The sequence below is a fragment of the Ochotona curzoniae genome, unplaced genomic scaffold (genome assembly GCF_017591425.1).
Source record: "Ochotona curzoniae isolate NIBS_2020 unplaced genomic scaffold, NIBS_Ocur_1.0 contig_4877, whole genome shotgun sequence".
NCBI classification, from domain to species: Eukaryota; Metazoa; Chordata; class Mammalia; order Lagomorpha; family Ochotonidae; genus Ochotona; species Ochotona curzoniae.
In genome coordinates this window covers 1,295,487-1,318,351 of record NW_024466409.1, presented here as the reverse complement: position 1 = coordinate 1,318,351, position 22,865 = coordinate 1,295,487, and the positions used below count along the sequence as shown (strand labels likewise).

General features: G+C 38.1%; 1 protein-coding gene and 1 pseudogene across 1 annotated transcript; both read left to right on the top strand.

The window, feature by feature from the left end:
• Positions 1 to 406: 406 nt before the first annotated feature.
• On the top strand, positions 407 to 7,333 carry LOC121161821 (mas-related G-protein coupled receptor member X2-like). Its single transcript, XM_040988450.1, has 4 exons — positions 407 to 450; positions 541 to 688; positions 6,056 to 6,144; positions 6,316 to 7,333. Exons 1-4 carry the CDS (start codon positions 407 to 409, stop codon positions 7,331 to 7,333), a joined length of 1,299 nt encoding a protein of 432 aa, XP_040844384.1.
• A 7,093-nt stretch (positions 7,334 to 14,426) lies between these two features.
• On the top strand, positions 14,427 to 14,525 carry LOC121161844 (annotated as a pseudogene).
• The last annotated feature ends 8,340 nt before the right edge of the window (positions 14,526 to 22,865 follow it).

The window sequence follows — 22,865 nt, the reverse complement described above, 5'->3', positions numbered from 1 at the left end:
CCCCAAGAGGCCACTGAACTTATCTGGACAATAAGATGCTGGACTTTATGCTAGGTATATGCTTGCAATGAAGGAATCTCAACTGAACTTGAACTGTGGTTATGCAGCAAGGTGGAGGAATCCACTATGGGGGCAAGGGTTGTGGGAGGGGTGGGGGGAATCCCAGTGCCTATAAAACTGTATCACATAATACAATGTTAATAACAATTAAAACAAATAAATAAAACTTAAAAAATAACACTATAAAGAAAATTTGCAAAGACCAAACGAAGAGTCAGGTCATGGTAATCTTCAAATGTCTTATTGTACAGTTACTAAGCCAAAAAATGCAAGTAATACATTGTTTGTTATTGTTTCCTAAGCTTGTGGTTAGCAATGGAGGTCCAAAAAAGCTATTAATTCCGGGATGGTGAACCTAATGGGATGGTATAAGAAGGGAGAGGCTCATATGTGAGTGTAAACAGGGCAGGTGCTGAGAAGCATCTTGGTGAGGCTTGTGGCTGAATCTGGCCTCTGATTTGTTTTGTGACTCTGAACAAGAAATAAAGAAGTTCTTCAAACATTTGATAAGCCTCCATTTTTGGCCAGTTTTGATGCCAATTCCTGCAGGAATCTCCCAATTTGGAAGACAGAGAAGGCTCGTCGCCTACAAAGCTCTTCACACTACAGAGAGAACGAAGCAGAAAAGGTAAGAGCACCTTATCCAAAATGTCTACTTTCAATTACATGCTTTGCTCATACTTCATGGTCCTGCTTTCTACACTGAGGTACTAAATTCAGAGGTAATGGAGCTTCTGACAAACTGGGAACTAACAGCCCCAACTAGAGAGTCCCAAATAGTATCAAGAATTTGATCCCTTTTGATTTCTTTCCAAATCTTTCTTACATCTAATCATTCAGCTCTAGTCATAGAGAGGAGGCTACCTTAATATTCATTTTAGGAGAAAAATGACATGCAAGTTTTGAATCTTGGAGCTGAGCTCTTGATAGCTCAGGCTTCATCAATTTATTTGCCCTTCAAATAAATGAAAAGTTATCCTGCTTTAAACATCTGGTAGGGATCCAGAAGGTAATAGGTTACCCAAAGTGTGCTAACTGAGGAGTACTTCATGAGGAGGACTATTTATAGGGGAAGTTAAGGTAGAGTGACAATGCGTGGCCAAGCACACCAAGGCTAGCAATAGTGAAGCACAATTTTCATGGCTAAAAAAGGGAGAAGAAAATAAACCGTTACTACAAATAAGCATAATTACTCCATGAACATATAACCACAGCGTGAACTGCAGGGTTGGACCACCAGGCATACAGAGCAACACTGCCACTGACAACCCATATTCACAGGCACATGGTCAAGAGATGTTGTTAAAAACCCAAACACTTCTCCTCAGGCCTTCACTCTCATATGTAAACCTGCCAGCTATTCAATTCCACCAGAGACTAGAAGGGAAAGGATCCCACAGATGAGGTCCATTGAAACTACCCCTTTGGTTCCTACCAGGCAGAAAAGCATGGAAAGGAAATCATCTATGTCCTGACAGTTCTTGGTCCTTTCCTTTACGGAGGTTGTGAAACAATTTCTCACATTATCTCCACCAGTGATACTCTTCTTCCTATTTGCATCTTTTTTTCTCTTGATGTCAATTTTATGAAAGAATCAGCAACATTGAAAAAAAAAGTGCATTGAAAATACAAAACAATGTTAAGTGGGAAATGATAGTGCCTGTTATTTAAAGTGTAAATCTGGCTATCCTAATCAAGACTCATTAAAATCGTGACTAATAAATCTATTAGACCTGACATTGAGGCTCTCAGACATCAGACATTGAAGAAGCAATATTTGAGGGAAAATATCAATTTCTGCAGTCCATGGTGGTTTCTCAGACTCTGTTCACATGAAGATTTTTTGAGGGGAGTTTTATGTAACATATACATATAATATATCACAATAATTATATTATATTACTGATACATATATACTGGAGAAAAAGCAGTGGAACACTCACAGACTGGGCTCCACCAGACCAGGGCTGCTATTGGGTACGTCATGTTGATGTGTTCTCTGGAAAATTCCTTTGCTTGGCAAGCTCCTAGGGTAGGGTCTCTGTCAGATATGCTTTTTATGCCAAATAATTTACAGAATTTATCGTATCAAATCAATTACACACAAATACTCGTCAAATGTTCTATATATATTTGATTTTGATCTTGTACATTTAAAACTTATTGTTTATAATTAAAGTATAATTAAGAGAGAATGATATGAAAAGATTGCCAATGTTCACTTGATTGATTTGGTGAATGAATACACACGTGATTCAATCCCAAGAAAACCATAAAGCAATTTCAGTTTCTGACAATCCTCCTTGGCTTCTCTTCATCTTTCCTGCTGTTGTGAAGGTCAATACTAATTCCACAGCCAAGATTTTTTGTCTGATTTTTAAGGTCATATATTTAGAATTGAATAATGTGTGCAGTTTCCATCCCTGTCATTCATTAAGCATATATTTGGAGATACTTCCATGCCATTGCTTTGCAAAGGAGCATTTATAGGATTATTAAACTGTACACATAATCATTTCCACCTTGACAGACATGTGTCTTTTAAAATTTTTGGTTGTTATAAATAAAGAGGTTGTGAATGTTAGTGTTAAAAATTTTGGAGGACATTTCTTACCCTCTTAAATGAAATTTATCTATTGAAATTTCAGGAGCATAAGATTTATGACTATAATTGTCCAAGGATTTTTCATAGTGATTATCTATTCACATTCTCTCCAGCAATATATGAAATTTGCACATTCCCTACATCCTACCAACAAATATGATAATGTCAGAATTTTTAATTTTAAAGATATTATTTTATATTAAGTATATCATTGTGATTTAATTTGCACTACTGCAATGAGATGAACTTGAGCATATATTTGTGTGTTTAGTGGTTATTGCTGTATGTTGAAGTGTCTACTTAAGTTTTTATTACTCCTTTTGTGTTTTTACTTCTATAAACAGCCAAATATTCATTAAAGTTTTGGAGAGAGAACTTACTTGTGTCTTCTGGTTCAGTCCCCAAATGACTGAAACAGCTGGAATTGTATCAATGCTGGAGTCAGAAACTGGGAATACAATCTAAGTAACACACATGAGTGACATGAGTGGCAGAAACTGAGTTATTTTCACATCAACACTGCCTTCTTTAATTTCCAGCTGGTAATTAGAAAGCCAACATGAGCATTTGCAATTCAAATTTTTGTGTGCACACTGTTTTTTCAAATCCTCTTAAATGAAAATTCTAGAGTGAAATTTCAGGAGCCTAGGAAGATGTATGACTAACTCTATAAGTGAACTGAAAATGAACCATTGTTAAAATTTTTTTAAAAGCAATAACAAAGGAAGGGAGTCAGTGGGAGTGTAGGGTAGGAAGTTTTATTATACACTTAAATCTGTATTGTGAAATATGTAAATAAAATTTGCTCACTCTACATGAATTTTCTTAAATTAATTTTAAAAATTGTTGAAGTACTTTCCAAAATTGCACAAACTGAATCACTATATGGAAGTGTAGAAGAAACAATGGAGAATAAATTCAGACATATGAGATGTGAAATGGGAAGAATAATAAAACATTGGTAATCCTATGGATAAATTTGAACAAAAAGTATTTCAAACAATAACAAGTTTTTAATATGTTGGAGGTAAGCAGAATCAAATAAAGTACGAAAGAACAGGAGGCTGAGGGATTCATAAGAATTTAAAACTTCCTAAGTGTCTGGTGTTGTTTATAAGAAGGGCTACCTGCTGTGAAAGGCTATCTCAGAACTCCCTCCCACCAATACACAGGCCCTGCATGAGCTAACTCAGCTCTTCCAGAATATAAAGGAACATGCCTGATCTTGTGTGTTGTTCACACAGTGTCTTCTTTGCCTATAACCATGCCTGACACATAATAAACACACAGTAAGTAGTGTCTAGTGAACGATTTGTTTAAATGCTTCAAAGGTATCTGTAATACAATTTGGCTTCAACTTAAACACAAAAGGAAATCAGAGGCAATAACAACAGACTTTGGATCCAGATGCTCTGAATATACTCTAACAAAGTGATACAGGAGAAACATGACAATTAATGCGTGTTTAGTGCCCTATCATTTACAAATGAATTTGATTAGTGATAATCAGGAGCCAGGAGTTTCTTCTGGGTCTCCCTCATGAGGGTAGGGTCCCAAGGACTTGGGTGTTTCTCCACAAATTTCTCAGGTGCATTTGCAGGGAGCTGGATAAGAAGTGGGGCAGCCAACTTTCAAATTGGTGCCTATATGGGATGCTGGTGTTGCAGACAGAGGCATAACCTGTGTCACAATGCTGGGCCATGGTTTTTCTATGTAGCAACAATATTTTATCATTTAGTTGCTTTGTGAATGGAATGCCCTCCAAACAGAGAAAAGAAGAAGAGTTGTAAGCTGAGTTCAGTGCAATGATAAGGCTCAGATTGACAGACAGGTCAGAGATTGTGATTGTTCTGCATTTCATCTGCTAACTAGGGCTTGTGAAATGAAAAGTGCATGTGATGGATGCATAAAGGTTTTAATGTCAACTCTGCACGCCCAGTGGATGACACACCCACTGTTCATGTGGATGCCTGCTGTCCTGCAAGCTCTCCCCATTGTGAAGATGGAACGGGCCCTTCTTTTGGTTGTTTCCCATTAGCTTCTCATCCCCTCTGCTTATATGCCTGTATCCTATATCTCAGTACTTCTGAAATTTGTTCAGGCTCTAAAAATCCACAATTTTGATATCCCATTGGAATTTGGTTTGTTGCACTATCTCTTGAGATTTTCCCTATGTAATTGTCAGAAAACCTTAGCAATGCAGTTTAAAAGCTGCTTAAGGATAAGAACTTGGACACAGACCTGTGGATTCAAATACAGCCTCTGTTACATATTTGCCCAAGACCTGGTGGCCATCATTCAACATCTTTTTGTGTGTGTCTACTGAACTGTAAAGTGAAAAGAACAATAATAGTTACCTAGAGCATTCTGAGGAGCATTCAGTGCGATTATGCCTGATATGGACTCACTCGGCCGATGTTATTAAACCTGTAGGAGTAAATTCTCCTTCGAAGCTGGAATTCACGTGAACATCTGTCACTTCACCCAGGCCTTGCAAAATTAGAAGTTCTTTCTATCTCCGTGCCTTCTGCATTGAATCCTCTTCACAAAGAGTTTAATAAGCAAAGCACACTTGACCAAAGAGTACCTAGCAGGGGGCAGAGCCAATAGGAGGATTTAAAGTATATGCCTCACGGAGAAGGCAATAAATAATGTGCTTTACACATCCCCTTGACTCACCTCCTCTACTCCACCAGATTTGCACTCCACTTCTTCTCTTTTCTTTCTCTAATCTCTTCTAAAGCTTAACTTTTACTTCTCAAGGTGCAGAAAATTTAATTCTTCCTGAATTCTTTCCCTAAACTATGGTCTCATGCTCTTCCAGATGTTCAGTACATCCATATACTGTCTCTCCTTGGTTTGGCGACATGGCAACAGCCACCATCAGACTTTTGTGAGGGATAAGGAATTCTTTTCATCATACTCCCATGTTGTCATGAAGAAACACAACTTTGTCATTGATATGCATATTTTTCTGTTGATACGCTTCATTTAAAAATTTTGTATGACATTTAACGTGTAAAATATTCACTCATTTGCTGATTACAAATCACTTGACTACCCACTATGACTCCCAAATGGAGCTAGAGACACAATAGAAAGGAGAAAAACACTCCTTGTCCACAGAAAGCTGACCCACTGAGTAACTGCAACACCAAGAAGTCTGGTTATCCCCCCACCCCCAGCTGTCCTATCCAGAGCTCACATTTCCACAGGAACCAAAATCATGGTCTCCTTTCTCCACGTTGAATTTATTTAAGTGCCACGGTTATATGTTAGGCTTCCAAATTTTCCTGTGGAGAAATCTCTGCCTCAGAAGATCAGAAAAACTGGATTCACAGCCATGTCTATGCCCCACACTGTTGTCTTATATTTTCCTTCTATTTTCAGACTATGATTAAGGATGACAGTACCATAGATGTTTCCACATCTGAAGAGGCTCAGAGCTGGAAAAGACAGATTCCAGGATTTAGAATCAAGTGAGCTAGGTGTGAATTTGGGTTCCCGGACTGTCACATTTTTCTTGATGGCTTAGTCTCTGAAGTTCTCTGGTTCCCTCCCCTGTGGCTCAGGGATAATAATCCCCACATAGCTGGAGGTCTTGAGAATAGGCCATGCACCAGGTTCTCAATCCTTATTTGTGTTCCCAGGGACACCACTGGTGGATTTCTGAGCACAAATTCAAGCATTCCAGTCTTCAAAATGGAACAAACAATGAATGGAACTGATAAGACCCCTATTCGAATAGGTAACAAGGAGACCCTAATCCTGGAATTGCTGATCTTCATGGTGGCCTTGGTTGGGTTACCAGGAAACATGACTGTGCTCTACCTTCTGAGCTTCCACATGCGCAGAAACGCCTTCTCCATCTATGTCCTCAACCTAGCGGGAGCCGACTTCCTCTTCCTTTGCTGCCAAGTAATTGTGTCCATGCTGCTTTTATTCGATTTCTTACATCTTTTCTCAATCCCTTCCCCTACGTACAACATCTTACTCACTGCATCAGCCTTTTCCTATACCGCCGGCCTGAGCATGCTCAGTGCCATTAGCACTGAGCGTTGCCTCTCCATTCTGTGGCCCATCTGGTACCGCTGCCGCCGGCCCAGACACCTGTCAGCTGTGGCATGTGCCCTGCTGTGGGCCCTGTGCCTTCCTCTGAGCATACTGGAAATGAACGTTTGTAGCATCCTGTTTAGCCATGATAACAATAACTGGTGTAAAATCTACAACTCCATTGCTGTAGCATTGCTGATCATTTTGTTTTTGATGCTCTTTGTGTCTAGCCTGGTTCTGCTGCTCAGGGTCCTCTGTAGCTCACGGAAGTTGCCACTGACCCGGCTATATGTGACCCTTCTGCTCACAGTGCTGATTTTCGTCCTCTGTGGTTTGCCCTGTGGCATTTATTGGTCCCTCATAATGTGGAAGAAAAAATTTTCATATGATTGCCCTCCCCACTCTTACCTTATTACACTTCTCCTGTCCTGTGTTAACAGCTCTGCCAACCCCATCATTTACTTCTTTGTGGGCTCCTTTCAGCGGCAGCAGCGAAGACAGACCCTCAAACAGGTTCTCCAGAGGGCTCTACATGACACCCCTGAGATGGCTGAAAATGGAAGCAGCTTTCCTCAGGAAACCTTGGAGATGTCAGAAAGCACCTTTGGACCCTGATGAAGAGATGGCCCTGGCTAGTCAGATATACCTGAGCACTGCCCCTGTTTCATGATTTTCTGCTTTGCTCTCAACTTCATGTCTCTGGATGCCTCCGTGACTCTCCAGTACCTACTAGGAGGCTACTTAAGGCTGAATTTCCTTGTTTGTTTTGTTTTGTTTTGTTGTTTGTTTATTTTATGGGGTTTTTTTAGAGAACGAAGACTGAAATGAGATTATATCATCTTCTAGACATTTTTAATAAATTTCTCATCTTCTCTGTCTGAATGTTTCTTATTGAATGCTTTTCTTTGCAATGTTGGTATATTGGAAACAATTTCTTTCTAAACTTATTTAAACCTCTTGTTTACATCTGTTTTCTAGTGGAAGGCATGGAAAAGAGCACTCCTTATTCTTCTCTCAAACTACATCACTCTGACACTCATGTCCAGTTATGTGGTAGAAGTAGCTTGGTTCTGAAGCAGCAAGCTATGCTCCCTCAAGTTTTATCGTCTTCTCTGAGTTTGGAAAAAAATAATATCCTTACAGAAAGACTTTATCTGCATAAAAACAATTCAGGAAATTGTGCTTATGTAAATTTCTCTTCGTATAAGTTGCCAGTTGTTCATCACAGGATAATGAGTCAGATGTTCCATAGAAGTAAACTGAAAGAACTATTTGCTGTGAATCAGACAACCATAGATGTTCGTATCTCCCACACCTTGACTATGATGGTGAGCATATTTTATTCCCACCTATGTTTTCCTTCCTGGGATTCAGAGAAATTGCCCTTATGCTCTATCTCTATGATGATATTGTAATTGACTAGACAATAAGACTTTCATTGTACCAATGCTAGTGATATATATATATATATATATATATATGTATATGTATCTCTCATATATATATATAAAGGTTTTGCTAACCAGATTGTTTTTGCTCACAAGAAGCCTTTAGTATATTAAGAAAGAGGAAATCTTGTACACAGTAGTTCTATCATTATTATTATTGACTCTGGATCCTTCCATGTTGCAAGTAGAAAGGTGAAAAAAATAATAGGAGTGGTCAGTCTCATTAGGAAGAGTCAATATGGAAATGAACATGTAAGGAAAATCTTATTGAAACATTTGAAATTTATATTACAGAGTCCACAATTTAGCAAGCAACTATTCTGTTTGAATTTTTCTTACCACTCCACTATTGTAAGGTAGGCAATGGAAGATGAGCAGTTTAGATAGACGGAAAAAGAATGGTGCTCAGTATGTAAATAAATGTCATTCTTCTGTGCAACATGTATTTGATAGTACTGCAAACTTTGCTATGAAGAATAATACTGGAGTGCTGTAAACAGTGGGAAATAATTTTCATGGCTTGAAATAAAAAGGATTGGCATGAATTTTTACAAAATCAATTGGATTCAATTTTATCATACTGTCAACTTTAGATAGAGCTGATCAGGTCACCTCAGGAGAGCAATTTGAAATATAACTTGCTGTTCTCCTAACGCTCCACCCAGGGATATGTCCAACCCTACAGGGTGAGAAACCACAGAGGAAGACCACATAGAGGTAAGCAAATACAAGGGCTAGGTGTAAACAGAGAAGCAACAAGATGTGTCCCTCATATACATCTCAGTCTTTTGCCTATAAAAGGCCCACTTGGGGATAAATGGAAGATTAGTCATCTTCAAAATAAATTCAACATTTAACTCATCACATGAAAAATCAGCTCTACACTTTTTAAGAGTCTTGATTTGGAAAGTGACCTAAGAATTAGAGGACTTGAGAGTTAAAGGACACTTTCATATTCTGCCTTTCATCTTGCATCTCTTTTGAATTATGACTGGGCCAGGTCACTTCAGCAGGACAAATCTAAAATAACTTGCGGTTCTCTTGACCCTCCACCAATGGGCATGTCCAACCCTACCAGGTGAAAAATTGCAAGTGAAGATCACAGAGAGATAAGCAAGTACAAGAACTAGGATCAAAGAGAAAAGCAATGAGATGTATCTTACTTGGATATTGCAGTCTTTTTCCTGTAAAGGGCCCACAGGGGAAAGGAAGATTGCTCATCTTTAAAATAAATTCAACATTTAACTCATCACATGAAAACTCTGCTCTAAACTTTTTAATAGTCTTGATATGGAAAATGATTTCAGATTTGGGATATAGCTAAAAGACTCCCTCATACTCAAATTCTGCCTTTCATTTTGCATCTCTTTTGAATTATGAGATATATACTATTATATTTAGATTAGAACTTATGATTCAACAACATCCTGCTATACAAATGAGAGAACCATGTGTGTCAACTGGAGAGGGTCCAAAGAGAACATTGAGATAAAAAGAAGCTTGTTTGAGCCTTTAGTACACATGATTTGGTGACTTGACCCAGGGAGACCAAGTCCAGGTTCATCCAGATTAAAGAATAACTTATGAGTCTTATACAAGTTCATGGTGTTTTATTCACAAATGTGTTCCATACACAGGAACACAATTCCTTCTCCATGGCAGCTGACAGGACTACAAGGCAGTATTTGTACCCAAACAAGCCCTCCACTTTCTTGCAGACAACAGTAACATTGAGTCATACAGTTACATAACAGAGATGCATGCCTCTATCCAAACAAATAGGCCCATTGGTTACCATTATATTGGCTGCCGTAGAGTCACAGAGATAAGGTGGCATGAAGGTCTGAGAACTTGGTAAACTTGTTTCTGAGCTCCATATTCTTAACAGTGATATAGGTGAAGCTTCATTGATTCATTTTCAAAGAGTAATGGGAAGCAGAAAATACAATTTTAATGTATGCAACATATTAGTGGGTGTGTGAGTGCCTACTGTATTATCTTCAGGCCCCAAGCAAGCCTCAACCACTGCAGACATTTGGGAAGTAAGCCAACTCATGGGACTTTCTCTCTCTCTCTCTCTCTCTCTCTCTCTCTCTCTCTCTCTCTTTCTCTCTGCCTCTCTCTATCTGTTTATCTCTTCCCTGCCATATCATTCTCTGTGTCTTTCCAAACTCAAATACACAGATTATTTTTAAAAAGTCTATTAGAAAAAAAAATAGCAGAGTGAAAGAGCAACAAAAGCACTCAAAAATACAAATCGGATAAAATAATAATATCCAGAATATGTGTTTAAGAAATCCCAGCTAAGAAATGGTCCAAAGACACGTGCAGTTATTTTTCATGTTTTTCATTTGACATATATATAGTCAAGAGATATATGAGAAGAACGCTCAGAAACACTTGCCAACAGGGACACCCAAAAAAAACCACAATAAGACATCTCTATACTCCAATTAGAACAATAAGTACTCAAAATTAAAACAAAATAAGTTTTTGGTGAGGTTGTAGAGAAAAAGTATCCTAATACAAACTGTTAGTAGAAATGCAATTTGATAGAGCCAGTCTTAAAAGTAGTATGGAGATTCCACAGAAAACTAAAAACATATTTAGCATGCAAACCAGTTATCCCACAGCCAGAAATTATCCAAAGGTGATAAAATCTGCTGGAGTCCAGCTCCAGCTGAGTTCGGAGCTCGAGAAGGGTGCGTGGAGTCAGCGATAAGAAAAGATATAGACACTATCACTTGGTGCCTTCTTGCTGCAGCTCAAGAAGAAGCTGTCGTTTTTATATTTACTTAGAAACAACACAAGCCTCTACATAAACGTTTGATTTTACTATGTTTGACTTCAGAACTAAGCGAGCATGTACAAATGTTCAATTAATTTTTACTTCATGGTCAATTAGGTGCTCATAAAGATAACTCTGTAAGTTACCATAATCATTTTCTTCAAAGCAAGCCATTATTCATTCTTCGTTAGTGGCCATTGGGTGACAGCCAAGACTCTAAGGCCAAGGCACATGCGATTACTTGCTAATCAGTAATACGTTCCTACCGCAGTTCTATTCCCACAACTTGCCCATCATTTAATGGGAGAAATATGTTACAAGGAAAAAACGTAAAAATCCAAGACAAAAGTTTCATTAATAGATCCCCCCCACAATTACAGGCTCTATAACCCTATAAACAATCAAACAATAATCAAAAGCCTATCTCTACAATATTAATAAAATCACCCTATAATTCCTCTAATAAAAAATTGTAAAAGCAGTTAAAGCAGCTACATTTTCTACGCTCTAAAGAGTTGCAAGCGCAGGCTAACCTTTAAATTCACAGTAACTATATTTTTTGCCATAGCAGCTTCTGCCCATACTTCCATCACTTTCATTACTTTGAAAAATTCTTATTAAGCTGTTTCCCAGAAGCATGCTATATGTCTGGACCAGATTTCAGAGCAATGGGTAGGCACACAATAAGGTGTCCATAAACAGCATGGGCTTAATTGTACGCCTATGCACAGTTAAAGGCCCACTCACCAAGACATTATCAACAACATTAACTCTCAAGCTCACATTGGTTGCCAAACCCATCTCACAGGGGCAAACAATACCTCAATAGATTACAGAATTCAGTGGGGTGCTTGAATGTCCATGCAAAAAGGGGGTGAGACTGAGTCAAGGTGGTCAGAGAGAAATCCGCCAGGCCCTGCCAAACAGCTGGAAGCTCCCCAGGACCCTGCCAAGCAGGAGAGCTGTTCTCCTCACACCTTCCTGTCATCCACACCTACTGCACGGACCCCAGCAAAATTCAGCATGTGAAAGAATCGCATACATTTCCATGACCATAGTGATTCAATTTACAGTAGCAATGATATGAAAGCAACCTAAACACTCATCAACTGATGATTGAATTAAAAACTGTGACATATTGTGTGTGTTATGGAATATTATTCAGGTATGAAAAATAATGAAATTATGTCTACAACAGAAGAGATGCAGCTGGAAATCAAGGTGAGTTCTTTAAAGCAAAGCAATACAGGCATATACCACTTTTTCTTATTATCTGCGATAGCTAATATAGAGAGTATAAAGATTGGGTGGACGGCAGGTTAGTCAGCACATAATTATAAATATCGTGTCACTGACACCTACATTACAAATAAGAGTGTATTCTTCTTTCTCACATTAAAAATAAAAAAATACAGAGAAGGGGAAAGCATGAAAGCTCTGTTCTGCTTTTAATTAGTATATTAGCCATGAGGGGATTTATACATTTATGTGCATTTCTTGCATTGAATACTTTATTTTAAGAAACTGTTTTAAAAATATTAAATTTTTGGTAGGAAAATAAAATTCTCTATACTGCAGATAATATTCAGCATCCACCATTAATTTTAAGGCATATGACTCTGTGTTGAGAACCTGCCATTACATCAGAAGCAAACAGATTCTTGACCATGAAGAATCGTTTTTCACCAAAAACTTTATCTTTGTATGAGTGCCAAAAATTTTTCCTGTGTTTGTGTCAGTATCTCTTCTCTGACAGCTTCTAAAGTTTTTGGTACAGTGTGATAATATTTCCCCATTCTCAGTTATAATCACTTTCCTGTGGTTTCTCCACTAGCTACATATTTTCAGTATCTTTTTTGAATTATTGGCTATATTGAGTTTTATTTCAGTATCATACAAAAATAGATTCTCAACATTATTATTCTAGATGACCATGTGGTGAACCTAATCCCACATACTTACCCAATTTCAGTGATCTGGCATGTACATATTATCATATGCTAAATTCTCATATGTATTTATATCGATTTCTACAGCTTTCTAACTTATTTACTTTTTTATATAGGACTCAATAGAACAATGTTCAAACTTCATACTGTGCCAATCTCCACTGCTTCTTCCAGGCTATTAGTGCACAGCTGGATCACAAATGGAACATCCAGGAATGAAAGCAGAGTAAATACAGTGGACTAGCCTTGCGGGACCTGCATTATGCTCTGCACCACCAATGCTAGCTACTTCCCTCTTATTTCCTGGGTGAATCATCTGTTCATTATTGAATGTGATGTATCCAAGTCCCTAACCATTGCAATGCAATCTCTCTCTCTCTTTAGATCATTTAATATTTTTCTGTGTACATTTGTATGCTCTACTGAGAGGTACGTATACAAGTATTTTAAATTATAACCTCTAGTTGATAACACTCTTTCATGATTCTAAAATGTCCATCTTTAAAAACTCTTGCAGTTTTTGTTTAATGTCTATTTTGTCTGGTAAATTTCTTACTCCTCTGCTATTATTTTGTTTTCATTGATTTGGAATCCCTTTCTTAATCATCTTTTATGTGTGTTGTAAGGAATGAACTAACGTCCTGGAGAGGCATATGACGGATATTTAAAAAAAAAAAATCCGTCCTTTAATGCAATGTCCTTTAATGGAAAATTTTAATCAATTTACATGTAAGAAAACAATTTTAGGTAAGTAAAAGTTTATCTCATTTTGCTCTAATATTGAACATCATAATATTGTGTTTTAAAAAATTAAAATCTGTGAAAACGTTTTCAAGGAATATATTGCTGCAATTTCACCATATTCTTACTTTGTGTATCATATTTTGTAGTTTACACAATATCTTCACTTTTTCTCACCTTTATTATGTCTGTTATGGTGGCCAGTACTCAATGATATCTGATGTTACCACACACTATAGCCACATACTACCATGCACTGGATCCAGAAATTTTGTTTTCCTTATGATTGCTCCAGTAGCTAATTGTTTCTCTCTCTCTATCCCTGTCCTGATCCTGCTTAGTTCCTGAGATAGAACTCCTATTATTTGAGCAATTAAAAATCCAATGATCGCTTCCAAATGTTGCGCTAAAAGAAGTAATGAGACATCTTTCGCTTTTATAAAGAATATTAAGCTTTGGGAAGACAACACAAAAGACAAGCCACTTTGCTAAATAAATTGCAAAGTTGTATACACAAAAGAAAGGTTCATGAATGAAATTAAATACAGTACTTCAGTGAATATGCAAGGGATAAGGAAGAAAAATATCCTTATTCATGTGAAGAAAGTTTTAGTGCTTTAAATAACAGATCAAACCAACAACGTTTCTTTAAACCAAGGACTAATCCAGGGCAATGTTCTAACACTTTTCAATTTTGTGAAGTCTGACAAGAGACAGGAGCCAGTAGCAGAGATTTTGAAGCAAGCAGATCTTTGGTTTATCACTACAAGGAAAGAAACCAGGCTCACTTTGGCAGCACATATACTAAAATTGAAACAATACAGAGAAGATTAGCACAACCCCTGCACAAGCAGGACCTTCATGAAGCATTCCATATTTACCCTATTCTCAGAACCTGCCCATTCCAGTATCTTGGGGCAGTAGTTTTTATAGCCAAGCCTTTTATATTTTGCATACCACATAACTCTGCAGAGTATTAGGCTGAGTAGCAGCCCATCACAGCCAGGTCTAAAGAAGCATGAACCTTCTGAGGCAGCAGTTACAGTGGGAGTGGAGCCTAAGCTGCCTGTCTCCCTATAGCTGCCTCGAGGCAGCTGAACCTAAACAATGAAAGCAAGAGATACAGCTACTGTTACAGGCCCTATTGCTACATCCTATCTGTATCTATAGGCGTGAAATTATCAGAAAACCTACACTTTCTAATGCAGAAGAGCAGATGGCAGAGCAAAATAAAAAACTAAGTGAGTCCAAATGTTGAGTGAGGCAGCTGGTCAGACAGCTCAAATGCTGGAAACATTCTGACCAACAAGTGAATGAAAAGCAAAACAAAACAAAACGAATTGCACCAAGAGAGTAGAGCTCGGACAGCAATCAACCTGCAAAACAGATGTTCAAGACTAGTGGAGAATTTGAAAGACAAGAAACTATACAAAAATGTAGAGATAATTTGCAACCTGCAGAAAATCATTAGGTGACTATCAAACAAAACTACTGCTTGCATCGCTGCAGCCAGTAACACTGTGATGGAAACAGGAGTTCAAGCAGAAAGCAGTCCAGAGACCAGCCGGCCATCTGATGCTTTCACCACTCAGCATACTTCATAAGAAGCTCAGATGTCAATGTTGCTGAGTTCAATAAAGCCATACATTGAAAGAGGTCCTACCTAGAAAAATCACTCCGAATGAAAACCAACCACAGCTCATTAGTTCTAGTACCAGGAAGATATTACAAATCTTGAATTGGAATTCAAAAGTCTGAAAAGGGAAAAGAAAAAACTGGTTCTTTTTAAATTTATTTATTTTATTATTTTATGATACAGTTCCATAGTCTCTGGGATTTCTCTGATTCCCTCCTCAAATCCACTCCCCTGAATGATTTCCCCTATATTTTTATAGTACTATAGTTCTTCATAAACAGTCCTAAGTCCATCATTCTGCTATTTAAGTGCATCCTGACATTGTAGGTATGAACAATGGCAGAGAGTCCAGCATCCTATTGTCAAAATATATTCAACAATTGCATTGGAAGTCCATCTTTTTTATTTGGAAGTAGAGAAGCATACTGAGTTGTATCTTCACATCTGGATATGATAGTCTCTTTTACACAGTTACTATGCATTCCCTTAAATGAAAAGCCACAAAACAAAATCAACAACAGAAATAAAGTTTAAAAATTTACAACACCATAAAGTTAAATAACATGCTACTGAATGACCAATATGTAGCTGAAGAAATGAAAATCAAAGATCTTCCTAATGCAAATGATGCTACTGCATGACCTATAAGTCACTGAGGAAATTAATAGGAAACACAAAAACTTTTTGAATGAATGAAAACCAAAACAAAAATATCAAAACCCCTGAGATGTAACAAAAACAGAATTGAAAGGACTATTGATTTCATATTTTCAATAAAGGTTGTATATCAGAAAGAACATATGGTATTGTTTGGGGATTGACTTGCTTTACTGAGCATAATGATCTCTTCTTGGGACCATTTTTGTTGCAAATAGCAGTATTTCATTCTTTTTAATGACTGAGTAGTATTCCAATAGGTAGATACACCACAGTTTCTTTATTTACTCCTCTTTTGACGGGCATCTGGGTTGTTTCCACAATTCTGCTATTTTAGATTGTGCTGCTGGAAGTGTAAGATTACAGGTCCTTTTCTCACATGCAGATTTGATTTCCTTTGGTTATATTCCCAGAAGGGGGATAGTTGAGTCATATGGCAGTTCACTGGAGTTCAGTGGAATCTCAAAGTAGCCTTTAATTTGTATTTCCCTGATGGCCAGAGAGCCTAAGCATTTTTTCAGTTTACGAATCCAAAATAACATCTTCCTAACAATCCATACAGTTTTTCCACAAATGTTTGCTAAAAAATTATATTCATTTTATTTTAAGAGCAGAGGGATGGATAAAGAGAAGAGAGGCAGAGATATTCAGAAGATCTTTTCATCTGCTGCACCTCTCCCCCAAATACCTGCAGCAGCTGGAGCAGGACCAGGCCGAAACCAGGAGCCAAGAGCTCCAAGCCTGTGCTCCCATATGGGCTGCAGTGACCCAGTGCTCAGGCCACTACCTGCTGCCTAACAGTGTGCACAGCTGAGACTTGAACCAGGTACTGTGAACTGGGATGCCAGTGTCCAAAGCAGGGAGGAGACAACATGAGTGGAAAGGATTAAAGTACTTAGACCATTTTCTGCTGCTCTCTCAGGTGCAGCTGCAAGGACTAATCCTCCTTAAGTGTAATGTATAATTGTGTTTCAAATCTCATGTTTAAAAATTGCATTTCAAAAGGCAAAGCCTGCATTAAGACAGTAATTTCTCTAACAATTCTTAGCAAAGTGCACTGCAAACTTCCTTGAAAATATTGTTCTAGGTTCCATTAAGAACATTTGTGAAACAGTGAGGGAGATCATAATATCAATATTAACATGAGTTCAGAGAAGTTGATTCTAATCTTATGACTGACTTGAGTGCTCAAGACGTCATGGGCGCAATACTTATAGATACGGTGAAAGAACAAGAAACTCATGGATTTTGATGTTTTTCTTTTTAATTTCATTTCTTCAAAACAGTTTTTTTCCTCGTATTAAATTCTTCACTCACTCATAGGTCATACATGGCATCATTTTCTTCAAGAAGGTTCTTGATTTCCTTTATCATTTCTTCAGTGACACATTAGTCACTCAGAAGTATGCTATTTAACTTCATGGAGTTGTAAATTTCTTTGACTTTGCTTTATGGTTTTTCATTTAAAGGGAGGTATAGTTATTGTGCGATGGAGACTTTCATGTCCAGATGTGAGGATATAACGCAATATGCATCTCTACCTTCAGATCAAAGATGGACTTCCAATGAAACTTAAATTTATCTTGACAATAGGATTTGGGGCTCCCTGTCATTGTCCATGACAACGTTGATAGACTTATGACTGGTTTTGAAGAACTATAGCATTATAATAATATAGGGGAACTCGGTGAGGAGTAGATTTGAGGAGGGCGTCAGGGAAATCCCAGATCCTATGGAGCTGTGTCATAAAATAATGATAAAAATAATGATTAAAAAAAAGTGTAAGCTTAAAGAATATAAAATTAGTTTCTTATTAAAGAATAGGGATATCCAGTTAAAATCCGATTAAAATGCTACCAAATACAACCCTGGAGCATTTAAACACATCCACATAAGGAACAAGCACATGAGGATACCTAAGAGTTTTGTTGGCTTTGTGGTTTGACTATGAATCATAGCCTTGACAGGGTCTGTGTTGTTTTGTGTCCTTGTTCCTTTAATTATCCACTGAGCTGTCGTGCTGGGCCCTACTGTATGAATCTGATCAGCTGGAGGCCTTGGAGTACCCATGGTTCTGGGGAAGGTTGAATGCTTCCACCCAGAGGTGCTGGCCTGGGGCTGGGGTTTGTTAGGATGTGCTCAGTTTGGGGTTTTAGCATCTGAGTTCCAAGAAACAGTCTTGTTCTAAGAAATAGTCATGTGCTTCCCTAGTATGTGATCAAAGATAGAGAAAAGGTTATAAAGACAGCGCCTTGCCATCAAGGCTATTATTAAGCTGGGGCACTACAATTTCATAGATAAGAGGTTTTATACAACATTGTGGGTAAATACCATCTTCCATTCAGCCATCAATGACACACACCAAAAAAGAACCTATCCCAACTGGTTGTGGATCTCTGTCAGCTGCCAGGACAAATCTGTATCAATCAGCAGGATCAGGTGAGAGATGGGACTCATAGAATCTGCAGTGCTGGGTTCTACCACTTTACATGGAAAGTTATGACACAGTCATGTGGTACTTTGCTGTCTGCCTATGTTTAGCAGTGTAGATGAGGGCAGCTCCTTGTGTGCTCAGGCAATAATCTAGTCCAGAACTAAGTCTCAAATCTGAACATTGATCTACCATGTGACTCAGCCATTTCTGGATAAATGTTATGGAATTCTTCTCAGCCAAAGCAAAGAATGAAATGTCTTTTGTAACTAAATGGATGCAACTGGAAATCATAATATCTGGTAAAATAAGCCAGTTCCAAAACCAAAAGTATGTTGTCTGCCTGATTCAGGATAACTGATACACATAGTACAAAAGTGTAGGACATATGAGTGAGATTGACATTTTAAGATTTAAGATTTAAGATTTGACTATGGCTTACAGCCTATGTCAACACTGTTGAGGAGTGATAGACTTTTTTTCCTACTTGGTATTTGTTAAATTCTTTGATCATTCTATCGGAGCATTAAGCATGAGATGGGAAAGTGAAATGAAAATGTATCATTACTAAAATTAAAGTTGAATAAGTATGGTAGAAGGATGGTATGGGGAATGCATGCAGGAGGGAGGGTAAGGTGGAAAATATCACTAGTATCCAAAATATGTATTGTGAAATATGTGAAATTTGATCACTTTATATAGACAAAATAAATTACAAAATATAACTATATAACTCTTATTTCCACTCTGTTGATTATTTTCCACATTCATTTCAATGCTATAGAAAACAAACTTGTCTGTGAAATTTGAACAATTAAATCATTATTTATGGAAGTAATAACAATTACAGAAATCAGAAGTTTTGAACCTGACACAATGGCTAAGTGGCTAAATCCTTGCCTTGTAAGTGTTATGATCCTGTATGGGTGCTGGTTTGTGGTCAGCTACTCTATTTTCCATCAAGCAGAACAGTCAGAACACAAGCCAATGGGATCCCAGTGCTTGCTAGGTAAGAATTTAGCCACTGAGTCATCATACTGAGACCCTAGTCTACCATATTTTTACCATATGCATAGAGGCACATAATTACTACATATTAAACATATGAAACTATTTTTTTCATTGTAAAAAAAAAACAATGGTTTTTGGTTTACTCCTTAATAATGAATCATACCTTTACAGAATCATCCGGAAAGTGCATGATCCAGACGTGGAAGTGGCCTAGGAAGGAAAAAGTGGGAACCTCCCCCTGGGTTACCACTCCCACTGGAGAGCATGAAAACCAGGACAATGGCAGTGGTAGCTGGACAGAACAGCACCAACCAGCATGTGTGTGGGCTAAATAGTGGAGTTGATTTGGTTGAACTAGGCTTCAATGACCATTGACATGTATGAGAGCTGAATGGGATGTGGGACAGACTGGGCTAGTCTGCTGCACATAATGGCAAGCACGGGAACAAGGGCAGGGGGCAGGCCTGGTAGGGGTTATTGTGGGTTGCTCCTATTAGGCTGCAGCTCCTACTGGTTTGCATGGGGATTGAGAGTGTTGTGGGCAGGATCGGGCTGGACTCCAACACCCATTGGTTCCAGTGGATGACAGGACTGGAAACAGAATACACCCAGCAAATTGCAACCACCAGCTGCTTAGGGCGATGGACGGTGCCAAGCCCTGTACTTGCAAGTACACCCAAGAATCAGGTCTGGGTTCACCTCAGACAAAGCTTCTTTGGTGATCTCTCCAATCAAACTGCCGGACTCAGATCCTTAAACATGAAGAGAAGTGGAGGATTCATGGTCTGCCATGGAGTACAGCAACAGAACCAAGCCTCCTCAGAGGCTCAGACGGAGCAGTGCAGAGCATAACCAGGTGTACATGGAGGATATGGCAGTCCATCAGAACCTGCAGGCGATACCTGGCACCACAACAAATCAAGGACAGAACAAACAAATCAATCAACTACCCCAGCCATATGCTGGCAGTGAAAAACTGGGCAGAGACTCTAAGGTGGACTATGTCAATCAGTGGATTGTGCAGCGACTTCATCGTGCTTCGAATGGCACGATTGGCAGCAGTTCATAACTGTTGAACTATTAAAACCACTGGAGCAGGACCCTCAGAGCATGCCCCACATCAGGGAACTGGGATGGGTGGGAGCATGGCTTGGGCTTCTCCTTTTATCTCCCCCTTAGACCAAGATGCAGAAAAAAAAAATGGTTAAATAATAGTCATACCCACTTTCCTGTAGCCTTTGACCCTATGTGCCCTAATTAACTATGTAAAGAATGTCAAAAATAAAGAAAAAACACATAGAGATGAGAAACGATATAACCAATCATACAACATCCCACTTCCCTAACTCTTAACAACATCTGTGCCAGCCATCTCTTTAGTATTTTATTTCAAAAATTTTCTATATAAGTGATTTGGACATGGCTGAAACTTAATTTTTTGGTTTCCTCTCTGTCTCTCCTCTCTGTATATCCACCTTTCCAATAAAAAAAAATAATAAAAATTAATCTTTAAAAAAAATTTTTGGTTTCACTCAGTATTTTTCCTTCAAGACCCATTCAAACCTGTATCAATACATGTCACAAGTTTTATATTGATTGCTCTTCTAGCAAAGTAGCATTTCATAGGATAGAAGTACTAAGCTTTCTTTCACTTATCACAGAAAAACAAATTTGGTGGGTTTCCAATATGGACGTTGTAAATAAAGCTATTATAAAATCTTATGGGGCCTGGCAGAATAGCGTAGTGGTTTAAATCCTCGCCTTGTACACACTAGAATCCCATATAGGCGCCAGTTCTAATCCCGGCAGCCCCATTTCCCTTCCAGATTCCTGCTCCCTGCTTGTGATCTGGGAAAGCAGTTGAGGGTGACCCAAGGCCTTAGCACCATGCAACCACATGGGAGACCTGAAAGAGCTCCTGGCTCCTGGTTTTGGATTGGCTCAGCTCCAGCCATTGCGGCCGCTTGGGGAGTGAACCATCGAAGGTAATATCTTCCTCTCTGTCTCTCCTCCTCTCTGTATATCTGCTTTTCCAATAAAAATAATAAATAAATCTTTTCTTAAAAACTTATGTACATAGTTTTAGATGATTATCACTTTCTACCACCAGTTGTAAAGTTTTGGGTGATACAATTAAGCAGATATTAACTTTGGAAAGTGCAAAAGGATCTCAGAGTAGCTGCAACCTTTTGCTTTCTAACCAGCAATACAAGAATATTGTAAAGACTGGTCCCAATAATTCACACTACATTTTTTTTAAATTTTAGCCATTTTAAGAAGAGTATTGTGGCATTTCTTCTTGGGCTCCTATGAGGTGCCTCTTCTTGATTGTAGTTGAGAACTTCCACCAGTATCTCTTTGTGTCTGGGTTAAAATCTCTGCTCTTGTAAAAGTACAAGTCATAGTGGGTTAAATTGGATAAAAGCCCTAACAGCCTCATGTTAATGTAAGTATCTTCAAAGACTATCTCTTACTATTATAAAGAAAATTTAAATTACATTATTGCATAAATAAAGGAAAATAAATGGCAGCAGATTGAAGAGGTTTTTGAGTAAAAGTTGAGGGAGATTAAATGATCTCTCTTCATTAATAAAAGTTTTAGAAGGGACTACACCTCCAATACTATCATACTTTGTGATAATTCAAGATTAAGATTTTCACATGGAAATGTTGTATGCAATCAATTTAGCCTACAACAAAGTTCTTATTAAACAAATACTTTTCAGATAAATTTAGATGAACATCTCAGAATAGTTGAAATAGTATAAAACTTAAGTGTCATTTGTTTTAAAATAAGTAGCTGAATATGAATGCAGCATGGGTACATGAAGGAAACTGACAAGCAATAAGAATCAGTATTCTGTTGCTGACATAAATAAAGTCAAAGTTTATGAAGTATGGAGGAAGCAGGTTATGTTAAGAGTGATTATCTCTTCATCTTTCAATGCAAATGTGAAATAAATTAGGGTTTAGTGTGTCAAGTAGTGGCTTCTGGAGGATGGAACTCATGGAAAATTTCAACCTGACACACTCTTGATCACTGAAAATGGGGGCATACACCTGGATACATTACCACAATGTGATGAAAGACAGCAAGGATAAAGCCACAAAGAAGGGTCAAATCATGGTAAACCTTAACTGCTTCATTATTCAGTTATTAAGCCCCAAAATGCAAACAATGTCACATTCCTTGGAATTGTTACTTTGGCTTGTGATTTTAGTTTGTAATGAAAAGGCAAAAAAAAAAAAGCAATTATAGCAAGGAAGGTGAGCCAAATGGGATGGAATGAGACAGGAAGTAGTGGAGGGAAACAGGAGGCTTTTATCTATGAGTTAATGGGACACATAGGGAGCAACATCTTGGTGGAGGTTGTGATCTGAAGGGCTCTGTCTCTGATTTGCTCTTGGTCCTGTACAGGAAATCAAGAAGCTCTCCAGAAACTTGATAAGCCTCACTGGGTCACCAGTTTTGAGGCCAGCTCCTCA

Bases quoted from the DNA above. Each gene is read 5' to 3' on its own strand.
- LOC121161821 (XM_040988450.1), top strand. From the start codon at position 407: ATGGTGAACCTAATGGGATGGTATAAGAAGGGAGAGGCTCATAT. The intron at 451-540 runs GTGAGTGTAAAC...ACTCTGAACAAG, and splicing joins AAGAAGGGAGAGGCTCATAT to AAATAAAGAAGTTCTTCAAA. The intron at 689-6,055 runs GTAAGAGCACCT...TTCTATTTTCAG, and splicing joins GAGAGAACGAAGCAGAAAAG to ACTATGATTAAGGATGACAG.